Source organism: Neolamprologus brichardi, chromosome 14, assembly GCF_056152115.1.
Source record: "Neolamprologus brichardi isolate AB-2024 chromosome 14, ASM5615211v1, whole genome shotgun sequence".
NCBI classification, from domain to species: domain Eukaryota; kingdom Metazoa; phylum Chordata; class Actinopteri; order Cichliformes; family Cichlidae; genus Neolamprologus; species Neolamprologus brichardi.
Window position 1 is genome coordinate 26,401,819 of NC_142117.1, and position 16,398 is coordinate 26,418,216.

The window sequence follows — 16,398 nt, forward strand, 5'->3', positions numbered from 1 at the left end:
GAGGATCATCAGGGGGTCCTTTTGTCCCTCTGTGGGGGGACACTCCCACTAGGGTTATATCTGGGACTCCCCACCATTTGACCTTAGAACTGAAGAAGCCTCTCGGATGAGAGGTGAAACGTCTTCAAGTAACTTAAAGAAGTCCAGACGCTTTTCTTTGCAAGCTCCTTTGACTCCATTAGGGCACTTTGCTCTCGCACTGGAGGCCTACTTGTTGTTCCTAGAGTATTTAAAAATAGAATGGGAGGCAGAGCCTTCAGTTTTCAGGCCCCTCTTCTGTGGAACCAGCTTCCAGTTTGGATTTGGGATCTCTACTTTTAAGATTAGGCTTAAAAATGTCCTTTTTTTAAATCATATAGTTAAGGCTGGATCAAGTGACCCTGAGTCCTCCCTTAGTTATGCTGCAAAAGGTGTAGACTGCTGGGGGATTTCCATGATGCATTGAGTACTTACTTTTCAGTCACTTTTCTCAATCAACATGTATCAATAGACCTCTCTACTGATTCAGTAAGAGTACTAGATGCTACAGTTCCCGATAATGCATTGCTTTAAATGGAGAGAATCTTGAGGGATGGCTGTTATGAGGAAAAGCAACCCAGAAACTTTGCCGGCAGCACACATCGTTGCGTGCCTCAACTGTCGGTCTTTTACCCAAGCTAATCTGCCATTTTTTTCTCCTTAGGTTGGGTTTATGGATTAAAGATCTGATCTAAATTATCATATTAAAATTTGGGACACTTAGTCAGTGGTGGACCTTGGATTCATTGGGTGTTTTGGTCATTATCACTACACCCTCATCCAAGGAGCCCTGCCAGGGTTGGTCAGGCCTGGAATGTGTCACTGGTTTATGTTAAATTGTTATTTCTCTTCTTCTTTCTACTGTTTATTTTCTTCTTTTAATTCACTGCAACTGAGAAATAATACTTACCTCTTTAGCATTTATGGAGCCTAGGACACCATAGGTACTATGACCATAGCTACTGAACGACACAGGAAATCATTCCTGCCCGTGGCCATCTCCCTGTACAACTCCATCTAATGCACTGTAAACACTGCAATAGTTACACCCTTTTTGTGCATGCTCTTTTCTACTCTGTAATATTCATTTCAGTATTCTTGATATTTATTTATAAGCACCTCTGTTAATTCTTGATATTCATAATTGATTGATATGTATATATTAGTGCTATTTCTTAATTCTTTAAGACCTACCATAGAACCAAGTCTGCCAAAGCTTATCTTTATATTTTTACATGCTGTAGTGCCATTTTTGGGAACATTTCAAGTTGCTATACATCAATACAACCATTATAGCCCAAACTTATGTATGCATTAAGTGCATAATAACTACACAAATTGCAAAAAAGTGCAATAAACTACAAAAAAATTGAAAATTGTTTTTGTTTTGTTTTTTACATATATTTCTAGTTAGAAAAATTTAAGAGGTTTATTCCTCAAAACTGTAAATACAAAAAAGTTACACAAAATAGTTTGCAACAACAGGAAATTTATTTTGAGTGCCTTCACGGTTTTACTTTTGAGATACACCAATTTTTATATACTGCAGGAAAAACGAAAATAAATATTACAATGCAAATTTGCAAAAAAAAGCCAAACAAACAAAAACACAGCATGTGCATTTCCAGCAGTGCAAGTTGAGTTCTAAGCATCCCAGAAACTATACAGAAAAGTCATAAAGTCAAACATGACTTTTAAAAACACCAGTATAAGATTATAAGACCCTGGAGGTAAAAAACTAAATTTTGCACAAAAATGACATCACTTCCAGTTTCGGGCAGGTAATGGCAGACATGCGATAGTTCGCGCTGAGGTATATTCCAACGTAGCAAGTGTTATAAACAGCTGGTCGGATTGGCAAAGCGTGTTTCTGAAATATTATGTTTTTGTTGCTGAAAGTGCTTTTTATGCAATTTTTGCAAAGCTACATGTGGAAGGACCGTGACCTAGGACAAGCTAATGACATAAGATGTAAGTACAACTCCTCCGGTTTCATATGCAAAAAAAAAATGATTGCGCTAGCTTACGTAGTTGCAGTTCTACAGGCATTTAAAAATAGTTACGCAAAACGGAGTGTGCCCACTCTGACTGGTTTTAAATGGTTAAATTTGTAAAATCTGTAACATATTGTATTGTTGAAATAGTTTAGTCTGTTACTGTTACTGTCTTCGAGCAACTGCATCCGACATAATTGCCTTAGGGATTAATAAAATATTCTGATTCTTAGACCTAGACTTAGAGCTTTTATTGTCATTGTGCAGTGTCTTGTACAGCGAAATTGGGTAGCTGGACCACAAAGGTGCGAAAGTAAAGAAAACAATATACAACAAGGGGGGAAAAAGCAATATATATGTATACATTTATGTGAGTAAACTATATACATGGTGTATGTGTAGAAACATTGAAACAGAAACATTGTGAGGCCATATACAAGGACTGTTATATAATATAATTGTAGCATCCAGTCGAACTGAGAAGGCCAGAACTGATGGTTGTTGAATGACCTTTATTATTCCATGCCGTGTATCAGACAACGAACCAACGTAAGAGCTAGACAAACAAATAAAACAATTACCATGTTATTTATGTAACACCATTTTAACCGCTCATTACGCTGGTCTAACCGTTTTCTATTAAACTATATAATACATATTATGCATTTCAGATTGCTCAAATTAAATCATATACATTACAAACCTTGTTCCCCTGTCGACTGTAGCTAGAATTAGCATTAGTTTACCGTTTTCTTCCGTCTTTTTTGTACATCAAGTTGGTCGCCGTTACATCGTTCACTTCCGGTCACACGGGAAGTCACCAATGTTACCGCGCCAGATCCGCGGTCCCGAACCGTAGTAAGGAAACCTCTGGCAGTTACTTGAAAGTTCCGTAACTGACTCGTAGCCGGCAACAGCTTACTATGCAGGTCAGCTCCGCTAGCAAAAAGATCGAAGGAGGCATAGGAAACTGCTTCACCGAACTTTATTTCTTCTCCAAGGCACGAACACCGCGTACAGTGGGCTGAAACAGTCTACTCACAGCGAGCATCGCCGACACAACTCTGGCTGTCAAGGGAGTTATTATATTCCTTTTATTTATTTCCTTTCCGTCTCTTCTGTAGCTAACCGTTACTTTTCTTCTTCTCCGCTCTCTCTCTCCACACCCACACACGGCAGTCCCGCTACACACATTCCAAAATACATTTCCCATCAGGCTTCACCCTTAAAGGGCCATGCCTGTAACACTACCCCCACTCTGGATGATAATTAAACCCTTAATATCATTCCAGCACATGAACCCCCCATTAACAAGGAAACATACAGCATTCTATGCGGGACAGCAGTCATGCCCCCAGTCCATAAATGGCGAACCTTAGGAGGGAACAATCTTGAAGTAGACAACTGTCCATATCTTGCACACAAAAAAAAACATAGAATGTACAAGGTCCACTTTGAGGAGGGTGCAAGTCAATGTCCATATCCCGTCCTTCACATATACAGTATTCACAAAGAAAGAAAAAAAAAACACACAACAGCATTTACATCAATCCCATGAGCGTTCAGAGGTGATGCCCATATCCCATACTGTAAAAAAATATATTTTAAAATATATTTTTAAATATATTTCAAAATATACAAAAAATGGCCAAAAAATATATGTGCTAAAATACATTTCAAAATATATAAATATATTTTAAAATATATTTATTTTGATGTCCTAGGCCCTCTCGCTAGCCATCTCTCGCCCACTGTAAGAAACCTCGGAGTGTTCCTGGATGGCTCTTTTAAACTTGAGAAACAGGTGTCCACTGTGGTAAAAAACAGCTTTTTTGCGTCAGATTTCCAAAGCAAAGCCGTTCCTTCCTTTAAAGGACCTTGAAAAGCTTATCCACGCATTTATTACATCCAGATTGGACTACTGTAACTCCCTCTACTCGGGCCTCCGACACTCTTCTCTTTGCCGGCTTCAGTTAATTCAAAATGCAGCTGCGCGTCTTTTAACAGGTACGAGAATCCATGAACACATAACTCCAATTTTAGCCAAATTACATTGGCTCCCTGTTAAATATCACATAGATTTTAAAATTATTTTGTTCACTTTTAATATTCTGAATAATTTAGCGCCCAGCTATCTTTCTGAACTACTCCACTTATACAATCCCAACAGAGCACTTAGGTCGTCCAATCACAGGCTCCTAGCACAACCTAGGTCTTGAATGAAGTCGAGAGGTGACCGGGCCTTTGCATCCGTGGCACCTAGGCTCTGGAATAACCTCCCTGTTCATATTCGTACTGCCGAGTCTATCCAGTCTTTTAAATCACGTCTTAAAACTTATTTTTTTACTTTGGCTTTTGATTCTGTCTAGTTGGCTGGTCTAGCTTGTTGTGTTGTTACCTATTGTTTGTTGTCCTCTTTTATTGTTTGTTTTAATTGTATCATGATTTTACTGACTGTGAAGCACTATGGTCAACACTGTTGTTTTAATATGTGCTATATAAATAAATTTTGATTTGATTTGATTTGAACAAAAACAAAGTCGCATGAGCATGGGCGGGACATAAAGCTGCAAAGGGCAAAAGGAAACTAGAAAACTTAGTGGATGGGGAAGATTGTGCTGAGTATAATTGAAGGACAGCCAAAGAGAACGGCCCAAATGAGAAACTAGACAGTGAAAATTTTCAGGGCTAATGCATGAATGCAAAACACGGGAAAAGCAGATCTTCTGTATTCGAAGTGAAACCCCACCACCTGAGTCCCGATGACCAAGCTATTTACCCTATCTCTAAGGGAGACCCAGGCACCCTTTGAAGGAAACTCATTTCCACAGCTTATATCCACAACCCTTATTTGATCACTACCCAGAGTTCATGGCCATAGGTAAGGGATGTAATGTAAAATGACCTGTAAATTAAAAACTTGCTCAGCTCTCTCTTTACCGCAACAGACTGGTACAGTGTCTGTTCAATTTCCCCAAATCTGTGAATAAATCTCAGGCTCCACTTTCCCCAAACTTGTGAACCAAACTGTTGAACCAAACTGGACAACAAATTACTTATTTGATCACTACCCAGAGTTTGTGGCCACAGTTGAATAGTTGTAATCCAAATCTAAGTTGTAATCTAAATTGACCTGTAAATTAAAAACTTAGCTCAGATTGTACAGTGCCTGTATCATTGCACATGTTTCCCAAATCCATCAGTGAATCTCATGCTCCACTTTCCCCAAACTCGTGAACAAGACCCTCACTTTCTCAAACATCCTTGAGAGGATAAAGAGCTTGTCCAGTTTCACAGCCTGGATGAAAACCTCATTGTTCCTCCTGAATCAGAGGTTCAACTAAGAGATAAACCCTGCAGTGTCCTTCACAGTGTCGTGATCCCTCAGCTCAGCTCCATTCAAATGTGAAGAAAAAGGCCTAAAATCCAGCCTTTGTGGTAATGTAAGATAGTCCTGTCACAGAGTTTAATGCATGTGCTTTTGGTGATAGTTATTCCTTCTTTAATCAAATAAAGGATCTAATCAAAATATAATCGAGAAGAAATCAACACTCTATCCAGCTGTTTTTGTCTAAGTGTCAGGCTCGAGCATTCAATTTTTTTCAGAATACTCCCTGATTATATTTACAAAGCATCTGCTGTTGCCCAGCTTACTATGTGCTTCAACTGGACTTGTGTTGGATTAGTTCTAGCAAAATTGATGTCTGGGGGCTTTTTGCCCCCAGACATCAATTTTAGAGATTGTGTCGTGCAGGTAGGCAAGGGCTGAGCTAGCATTAGCGTCTGGTGGTAAGTAGGCTGCTGTTATTAGGACTGCAGGCAGTTCTCTGGGCAAGTAGAAGGGTCTGCACATGACAGACATTGCCTCTATGCCTGGGGAGCAGACTGTGGTGATGATCTTAGTGTTTGTGCACCAGTTGTTATGTGTGTAAATGCACAATCCTCCTCCTCTGCTTTTCCCCGCTGTAGTCTTTCTGTCACTGCGGTGCATTGTGTGACCTGATAGCTGCATCGAGGCGTCGGGAATTCCCTATTGTAGCCATGTATCTGTGACAACCAGGATACAACAGTTGCGTACAAGTTGCTGTGCAGTGAGAAGTAGGTTCAGTTCGTCTATTTTTTTGATGACCAACCGTGCGTTGGTCAGGAAGATGCTTGGGAGCTGTAGTTTGAAAGGCTGCTTCTTTATCGTAGCTAGCAGGCCCGAACGGCACTCCTGCTTTTGTTTGCGTTCCTTCCGCCACCTGCATTTCTGTGGATTCTTATTTCTTGGCAATAAGAATCCACAGAGCGCCGAATTTTCTCACTATCTCCAGGAGTATGTTGTGCATCCTCTGATAATCACTGGTAATGGGGATCTGGCTGTTGCATCGAATGTTGCATAATTCCAGATGGCTGTAGGTAAATTTGGCTTTACAGTAAGAAAAACAAAAGAAAAAGAAATGTGGAGAAAAGAAAAAGAAAAGCACCTAAGTGGAGAGCATAGAGCCGCTGCATCTGTGCGCGCCGCCATCTTGCACTACTCCCAGTTCTCAATGGGAGATAAACTCTCTGGATGACACGCTTCTTACAGTCTGTTTGGAGAGACCTTCTAGGAAACTGTTGGAGAACCTTGTATGTCGGGGAGCCTGGAATTGTCACTATAGTTATGTTTTGATTGTAGCACATTTTGAAATGGAAACAAACTGCACTGAAGAAAGTTGAGAGTTGAAAGTTGAGACCTGTATTAGTTGTTTTCTTGAAATGATCAGCATGGTTTTAGTCACGATCAGTTCAAGACAGACCAAATATACAAAAATATAGATTAGAACTGCTAAATGAATTCAAGTTGAAAGCGTAGTTTATTAAAAGAGTTTCAATTACATTTAATTTAAATTTTACAGTGGAGTGTAACAAAGTCAATGCTTCTCTTTGAAAAGTCTGTTTTTTTGTATGTAAACTAAATTAAATTTAAAAGAACAACAACAAAAACGACTAAATAACTGTCTTTAATATTTAACATTTGTTCATTTTAATTGTTTATTTAATTTTTGGTCAATAGAGTGCGGAAATTTTTTTTTTTTGACTTGAACTGAAAGTTTTATGACACAATTCCACGGCCCATAACAGCTTTCTTTGTGTTCATCTCCGGTCTCAACAGGATTATGTAACATTTGGGGCCAAACAGTGTGATTAAGAGTCCAAAACTTGAAGCAAGAATGGCAAATACCTCTACTGCATCTGCAAGATTTCCTGGTGAGCTGATATAAGTAGGAACAAAGGCCACCCACACAGCACAGAAGATCAGCATGCTGAATGTGATGAGCTTGGCCTCATTAAAACTATCAGGGAGATTCCTCACCAGGAAAGCAATTAGAAAACTGAGGACAGCCAGCACACCAATATAGCCCAATAACACTGCAAAACCAACAGTGGACCCAACTGCACACTCATACACTATCTTGTCATTGTGGTATTGGGTGTTCTTATGTGGAGTTGGAGAGGAAGAGACAAGCCAGGTAGTACAGATGGCTGCCTGAATAGATGTAAGAAACAGAACTGTTCCTCTCTGTTGCATAGCACCAAACCACTTCAGACTGGCTCCCCCTCCTGGCTTGGAGGCTTTGAACACAGCCAGAACAACCATGGTTTTTACTAAGATGCATGAGACACACAGCACAAAGCTGATGCCAAATGCTGCGTGTCTGAGTTGGCATGTCCACAGCCTGGGTCGTCCAATAAACAGCAACGAACAAAGGAAACATAACTTAAGTGACACTAATAGCTGGAAACTAAGTTCTGAATTGCTGGCACGTACTATAGGTGTTCTGCGATGGCAGATAAAGATCCCCAGAACAACAGCACATATAAATGTTCCCAGTAAGGAGATTGCTGTCAAACAAATACCCAAAGGGTCATGATAGGAGAGAAACTCTGTTTTCCTAAGAACACAGTGGTCACGCTGTGGGTTTGACCAAAAATCCTCTGGACAACTGGTACACTCCAAGGAGTCTGACAAAGAAGGGTTGATGTTGAAATGCATGCTATATTTCACAGAAATTAAATCAAATATATGATACAGAAAGACAAAGACCTACTGCTCTTGTTAGTGATCTTTCCCTCAGAACAAGGGATGCAGTCAAAACAGCATTCGGGCTCTCCCTTCCTTCTCACCATGTGGGTACCAGGAGGACAACTCTCACTGCATACTGATCGAGGTGGCTATTGGACATGAAAAATAAACATTTATTGCCTGCTACAATTCTATATACTGTAAATGTCATAAAAGGTATTTGTCAAATAAAAACACATCTAACCTGTTTGGATTCAAAGTTCCAGAAGATTTTGCCTTCATCAAGTGTGAGTTCTTCACCTTTTAAAGTTGACCTTTTAACCTCACCCACTTTCTGAATTTTAATGTTTCCATCAGGGAGCCACAAGGCGTTAATAACATCATAAATTGGTACTATATCACCATTCTCGTCAAATGACACTTGATCGCCAAATGGAGTGGTGAAGTTCACTCTTTCCATGTAATAAACAAGCTGTTTAAAAGGAATGTATAATAAGTAAATTACTTTCTGCTCCGAAACTAATTATAGAACGAATGATTTATTCATAGATGGAGTATAAAATGATATCACATCTGCCATGGCTCCAGTAACTTTACAGTGCAAACAGTTGCAATTTTTCAGTTCAGTAATCAAATATAATATTATATCTATGCTACCTACATATATAAAGTCATTTTTATCTAAGTCTCAATCAACCAAGGCACATTACTAATAATCCTGTACAGAAGTTAATGACCTCCATGACTTAAATAACTTAACTACTTTTGCTCACAAGTATGGCAAATCCCTTTTCAGAAAGTCTGAAAGCATGCAAAAACAATGTGTTCAAAGGTGGAGTGTACAATGACAACACACCTGCCAAGGCTCCAGTGACTGCAAAGAGGCACAGCTGTTCCCACTGAAAGGTCCTCTTCCTGGCTTGCACCGCAGCATGTCATCAAGGGAATATGCCAGTGCATAAACAGCTTTGTACACATTATACTCAGTTCGTAGGTTGGAAATGTCCAAGTACTCATTGTCCACATTTCCTAGATCTTCCTGTCCAGTGCATAGTGCACCTCCACCTTCCAGCCAGCCTGCTGGAGCTGGAGCAAATCTGCACTGAAATGTAAATTCCCAAAACTGATTCACCTGAAATATTTTGAAAAATGTTTATTACACATTATGAAAATATATAATTGTTGTGACACACACACACACAGTAAAAATGTTCAAGTCTCACCAAGCTATTTCCGTAGCTACTGTTGTGATGTAGATCAGGATGTATTTGCAACAGAAAATCCCTGAGCCCTGGTATCTCTCCTTGACGAATGGTGATACCAAGTATACCACCCAGGTATGGCATAAAGTGAGGTGTTTGGAGCACAACAGATTCTATCAAGGACACGGTGGCTATCCACTGTAGACCTGTCACATTTTGCCTTACTACCTGTGAATTAAATTAGACCAAGTCTATGAAGTAATACTGAGCCTCCAACTTCTTTACTGAAACAGTTTTTGATCTTTAAAATGAATTCTGAATTATTACATTTTTGTACTCATTTCTTTACTGACAATGATACGTAATACGTGTTTTACACAATATAATTATGAAGACCTCTGTAACTACTAATCATTAAAGTGTTTTAAAGTGAAACCTCATCTATAAGGTGTATCATGCGACCAGCATGTTCAAAGATAATGACAACTTGAGCTGTAGAGGTTTTCATCACATCAACAATCCTCCGGAATTCATCTGTGTCTTTGTCCCAGGGTAAAAGCTCAGTGTAGGCCAGGCAACCTTCACCAGACACACTCAGCTCAGACTGAAAGTATCTGGCTGCATGAAGCCCATGATCATCATCAGTGACAAGCAGACCTGCCCAAGTCCAGCCAAAATGCTTTAGAATCTGAATCATTGCACGTACCTAAGTGAATACAGATGAAAGTGTAAGTGCACTGAAAAGAAAAGAAAAACTTTAAATATAATTGCAATTTAGCTTTATTCTTTGACACAATACAGAAACGAAATAGAGCATAATTCTCAAAACTAAGTATATTATTATTTCTAATATTTTCATATCTTTCTTTGTTCTTCTTTTACACAGATATTGAAACAGACTTTTGCGTTTCCATTTTAATTTTGATGACAAATTTTTACCTGGAAAGCATCACTTGGGATTGTTCTAAAGAAGGATGGATACTTTTGACGGTCACTCAGGCAGGAACACGTGGCATAATAACTCACCTGTGAAAGACACAGACTGTATATTCGGGAGCTATCCATGTAGAGATATCTTTACTTTGTCATCATGACTGCATTATTAGTATTATTTTTTTTTTTCATAAAATGGTTTTACATTTTCAATTAAATCAACGTAATCCAAGAAAACTGTTACATGGTCAAGCAGAAAACTTACCATAGGTACTCTGTACAAGCCTAAGACGTTGGAGATGGCAATAGAATTTGTAGAGGTCGAATCACCCACAATCCCTATGACTGGAGGATTTCCAACACATGTATCATGTACTACAATTTGATCCTCTTGACCACTGGCTAATGACAATGCTCCACGGAATCCAATTCCAAGTTCAAGGCAGTTATCATAAAGAGTGTATCCCAGAGTCACATTTGGTAGCAGGTTTGAGTTTCTGTTGATCTCATCAATAGCAAACGCCATGGTTAGTGCGGACTTAAATCCTAGGACATACACACTAAGACAAGAAAATTTTAATTACTAATATGTATAATACAACACAGGTTTTAAATTACAAGGAAACAAGTGCCTTTTGAAAAAGTTGCAAAAGTAGAAATATTATAAACAATTAAGGATACTGAATAACAAAGACATATATTAAGAAAAAAATGAAAAAGAAGACGCATTGTGTAGTTATTTCAGATACAAAATACATATTTATACTGGCACTAAGTTTGACAGTTTTCTTATTGTATTTTTTTCATTCTGTTTCCCTTTCATAGTTACCCATGGCAAGTAGGCTGTTGTGGCTGCAAGGTAAAAGACAGATCAGGAACACTTGAAAAGAAATGGACTTGAAACAGTCCACCCAGAATCACATCTCCAGTTTTGTGCATCTCATTTAGATGAAACTGTCCCTGCAGCTGACAGGAGAAAGAAACCTGAAGAGTGGATAGAGTCGAAAAAACACAGGAACACAGCAAAACAACCACGACTAAATTGTTTTGCAAAGATGAGCACATGGCAGCTTTCTGAATTGTTGAGATCAGTCATTAGGTTTTATTCTTTGCCATTCCCTTTTATTGACTTACTGTGTTGTTTAATCTTGCACACCACCCATCAGGGAAGAAGGCGGAGTATACTTTTCATTTGAGATTGCTTTGTATCCAGGCAAACTCAGGGAACACTGTGAGTAAATTAGTCATCAGTAATAACTCACTGAAGAATTATCAGAGTAACAGGTGTTTCTGTGTGCATATCAAGTGACACAAAAGAAGAATAGCAAAAATAACATAACATTATTCATGTACAGCAAAGTTAACGTGGAATGTACAACAGAATCATATTAAAAACTCCAGTCCATATTTGATTTAAAAGAGAGGAACAACAACTTACTTATTTGATCACTACCCAGAGTTCATGGCCACAGTTGAATAGTTGTAATCTAAATCTAAGTTGTAATCTAAATTGACCTGTAAATTAAAAATTTAGCTCAGACTGTACAGTGCCTGTATCATTGCACGTTTCCCAAATCCATCAGTTTCCCCAAACTCGTGAACAAGATCCTAAGACATTTAAATTCCTTCAATTGGGGTAGTAATTTGTCCCAGATGGAGTTTGCATTCCACCTTTTCCGGCTGAGAACTATGGTCTCTGACTTGGGGTTGCTGATTTTTACACTTGGCCGCAAACCACTCCAATGCAAGTTGGAAGTCACCACTTGATTTAGCAAACAGTAACACATCATCTGCAAAAAGTAAAGATGAAATCTTGAGGCCATCATAGTGGAGAACATCCACCAGCCTGGACAGACCAAGATATTCTGTCCACACTTGTCCACTTTCTCAAACATCCTTGAGAGGATAAAGAGCTTGTCCAGTTTCACAGCCTGGATGAAAACCTCATTGTTCCTCCTGAATCAGAGGTTCAACTAAGAGATAAATCCTGCAGTGTCCTTCACAGTGTCATGATCCCCCAGCTCAGCTCCATTCAAATGTGAAGAAAAAGGCCTGAAATCCAGCCTTTGTGGTAATGTAAGATAGTCCTGTCACAGAGTTTAATGCATGTGCTTTTGGTGATAGTTATTCCTTCTTTAATCAAATAAGGGATCTAATCAAAATATAATCAAAAAGAAATCAACACTCTATCCAGCTGTTTTTGTCTGAGTGTCAGGCTCGAGCACCATTCGGAGAGGCTATGGAAAAAGACTTTCGGACTGCCTCAAAGAGATTCTAGCAAACCGTCAGGAGACTCAGGATACACATACAAGGTCCTAAATTATCAGTCCCCATTTTATCTTAATGACCTTATAGTACCAAATCACTCCATTAGGGCAATATGTCTGTGAAGGTTCTCAGTCATCCAGGTCATCGTATTCAAAGGAGCTTGCAAAGAAAAGCGTCTGGACTTCTTTAAGTTACTTGAAGACGTTTCACCTCTCATCCGAGAGGCTTCTTCAGTTCTAAGGTCAAATGGTGGGGAGTCCCAGATATAACCCTAGTTTGAGTGTCCCCCCACAGAGGGACAAAAGGACCCCCTGATGATCCTCTAATCGCCTGAGCCAAGGTGTGGAACTGGGTGTGGGTCCCAATCAGCCAGAGTTTCGGGTGAGTTCATTGTGAAACCTGGCCCCACCTTATCATGCGAATTCCTGAGGTCAGATGGCCCAGGGTGTGAGTGGGCGTTAAGGCGTCTGGGAAGGGATCTCAAAACTGGATTATAGATGGCAGAGAGTTGGTGTCGTAAACCACCGCCTCTGTTCAAAGATGGTCGCTCACAGTGGACATAGATGGCTTCTTTCACTCCTCTTTCAAACCATCTGTCCTCTCTGTCCAAAATGTGAACATTGGCATCCTCGAAAGAGTGTCCTTTATCCTTAAGATGCAGATGGACCGCTGAGTCTTGTCCTGTGGAGGTCGCTCTTCTGTGTTGTGCCATGCGCTTGTGAAGTGGCTGTTTGGTCTCTCCAATGTAGAGGTCTGGGCATTCCTCGCTGCACTGTACGGCATACACCACATTGTTAAGTCTGTGTTTTGGCGTTTTGTCTTTCGGGTGAACCAGTTTTTGTCTGAGTGTGTTGCTGGGTCTGAAGTATACCGGGATGTCATGCGTGGAGAAAACCCTCCTGAGTTTCTCTGATACACCGGCTACATAGGGGATGACAATGTTGTTGCGCCTGTCCTTCTTATCCTCCCTCGCTGGTGTCTGATCATCTTTTCTGTGCCTCTTTGCTGACTTTAAAAACGCCCATTTCGGATAGCCGCACGTTTTGAGTGCTTCCTTTACATGTGTGTGTTCCTTCTTTTTCCCTTCAGGCTTAGAGGGAACATGTTCTGCCCGGTGGTGTAGGGTCCTAATTACTCCAAGTTTGTGTTCCAGAGGGTGATGGGAGTCAAACAGGAGGTACTGGTCCGTGTGTGTGGGCTTCCGGTAAACTTCGATGTTGAGGTTGCCATTCTCTTCAATGTGCACAGCGCAGTCCAGGAAAGGCAAACAGTCATCCTTCGTGTCTTCCCTGGTGAACTTGATGTTTTTATCCACAGCGTTGATGTGCGCAGTGAAGGATTCCACTTCTTGTGTCTTGATTTTGACCCAGGTGTCGTCTACATATCTGTACCAGTGGCTGGGTACTCTTCCTTTGAAAGAGCCAAGAGCCTTCCTTTCCACTTCCTCCATGTAAAGGTTGGCTACAATAGGTGACACGGGGAGCCCATGGCACAGCCATGTTTTTGTCTGTAATAGCCTTCGTTGTATTTGAAATATGTGGTGGTGAGGCAGAGGTCTAACAGTGTGCAAATCTGATCGGGTGTGAAGTTGGTCCTGTCCTCCAAGGAGTTGTCTTCTTGTAGTCGTTTTCTGACAGTCTCCACTGCCTCCGTGGTGGGTATGCACGTGAAGAGAGAGACTACATCAAAGGACACTATGGTTTCATCTGGATCCAGGGTAAGTTTCTGGACCTTGTCAGTGAAGTCGGTGGAGTTCTTGATGTGGTGTGGGGTGTTCCCCACGAGAGGAGCAAGGATGGTAGCAAGGTGTTTTGCAATGTTATAAGTGGCTGAGTTTATGCTACTGACTATGGGTCTGAGTGGCTTTTCAGACAGGAATCTCACTGAACAGCGAGGGAGGATAAGAGGGAGGATAAGAAGGACAGGCGCAACAACATTGTCATCCCCTATGTAGCCGGTGTATCAGAGAAACTCAGGAGGGTTTTCTCCAAGCATGACATCCCGGTATACTTCAGACCCAGCAACACACTCAGACAAAAACTGGTTCACCCGAAAGACAAAACGCCAAAACACAGACTTAACAATGTGGTGTATGCCGTACAGTGCAGCGAGGAATGCCCAGACCTCTACATTGGAGAGACCAAACAGCCACTTCACAAGCGCATGGCACAACACAGAAGAGCGACCTCCACAGGACAAGACTCAGCGGTCCATCTGCATCTTAAGGATAAAGGACACTCTTTCGAGGATGCCAATGTTCACATTTTGGACAGAGAGGACAGATGGTTTGAAAGAGGAGTGAAAGAAGCCATCTATGTCCACTGTGAGCGACCATCTTTGAACAGAGGCGGTGGTTTACGACACCAACTCTCTGCCATCTATAATCCAGTTTTGAGATCCCTTCCCAGATGCCTTAATGCCCACTCACACCCTGGGCCATCGGACCTCAGGAATTCGCATGATAAGGTGGGGCCAGGTTTCACAATGAACTCACCCGAAACTCTGGCTGATTGGGACCCACACCCAGTTCCACACCTTGGCTCAGGCGATTAGAGGATCATCAGGGGGTCCTTTTGTCCCTCTGTGGGGGGACACTCCCACTAGGGTTATATCTGGGACTCCCCACCATTTGACCTTAGAACTGAAGAAGCCTCTCGGATGAGAGGTGAAACGTCTTCAAGTAACTTAAAGAAGTCCAGACGCTTTTCTTTGCAAGCTCCTTTGACTACGATGACCTGGATGACTGAGAACCTTCATAGACATATTGCCGTACATTTTGGGAGGAACACCCTTCAACTGGTGCGGGAGTATGAAAGGGAATCAAGGAAACTAGCGGATTATAGGAACCATCTCCGTTTCAACCTAAGATGCAGACAAACCAGAGTTGTTCCCAAGAGCCTGCGCCTTGGATCCACTGTCAGGGGATACAGAGCAGACTTGATTCTACAGAGAGCGCAAAATCACCTTTTAAGTGAAAGGATAAGACAGGTCCATTTCACTATAGATGCCCTCCAGATCAAGATCAGCCAGACTCTGCAGGAACTGGAAACACTTCTACCCTCTCCAATCTTAGAAGAGGTTTACAAGTTTGTGGACAAGGCTCAGCGGGCCCAACACTCGAAAGGAAAAGAAAGACAACGCAGGAAATTTCACACCTTGCTTTCAAAAACACACACTCCTCATTCTGAATCTGAACCTACACAACCCATAGAAGAAATAACACCTGAAGACAGTCAGGAGAAATGGGTTAAGAACTTTTCAGACAGGAATCTCACTGAACCTGAAAAGAGAGTATTAGCCAAAGGTCTCAATTTTGCCATTTCTCCACAACAGCTGCCTATAGTGGACCTCATCACAGCCACAGAATCTGCCATTCGGATTAATAAATTATCACAGACAGAAGCAGAGCAAATCAGGATGAAAGTCTCAGCAACCCTCTCCAGTGCCAAAGTCCCTCCGTCCAACCTCACAATACAGGAAAAGAAGGCCGTCGCTTCCCTGAGCAAAGACCACAACATCACTGTTTTACCAGCGGATAAGGGAAGATGCACCGTGGTCCTAAACACTACAGATTACCATACAAAGATCACTACTCTCCTCAGTGACAACAATACCTACGAAGCCTTAAAGCGAGACCCCACAAGCAGCTACAAAAAGAAAGTTATAGCTTGCCTTCAAGACTTGGAAAAGGACAAAATCATTGACCGCCTTACTTATCACCGCCTTTACCCAGGGGATGCCATACCCTGCATTTACGGACTTCCAAAAATCCACAAGGAAGCTGTCCCACTCAGACCCATAGTCAGTAGCATAAACTCAGCCACTTATAACATTGCAAAACACCTTGCTACCATCCTTGCTCCTCTCGTGGGGAACACCCCACACCACATCAAGAACTCCACCGACTTCACTGACAAGGTCCAGAAACTTA

The 16,398-nt window shown here is 41.1% G+C and overlaps 1 protein-coding gene across 1 annotated transcript; it reads right to left on the bottom strand.

The window, feature by feature from the left end:
• Positions 1-7,092: 7,092 nt before the first annotated feature.
• On the bottom strand, positions 7,093-15,508 carry LOC148098933 (extracellular calcium-sensing receptor-like). The gene is made up of 10 exons (XM_087851598.1): positions 15,500-15,508; positions 11,029-11,165; positions 10,465-10,759; positions 10,206-10,292; positions 9,703-9,972; positions 9,288-9,494; positions 8,921-9,196; positions 8,309-8,536; positions 8,090-8,213; positions 7,093-8,003 (listed from the first exon to the last, which is right to left on the bottom strand). The coding sequence occupies exons 2-10, from the start codon at positions 11,136-11,138 to the stop codon at positions 7,093-7,095; spliced, it is 2,508 nt and encodes an 835-aa protein (XP_087707724.1). The 5' UTR covers positions 11,139-11,165; positions 15,500-15,508.
• Between the last annotated feature and the right edge of the window lie 890 nt (positions 15,509-16,398).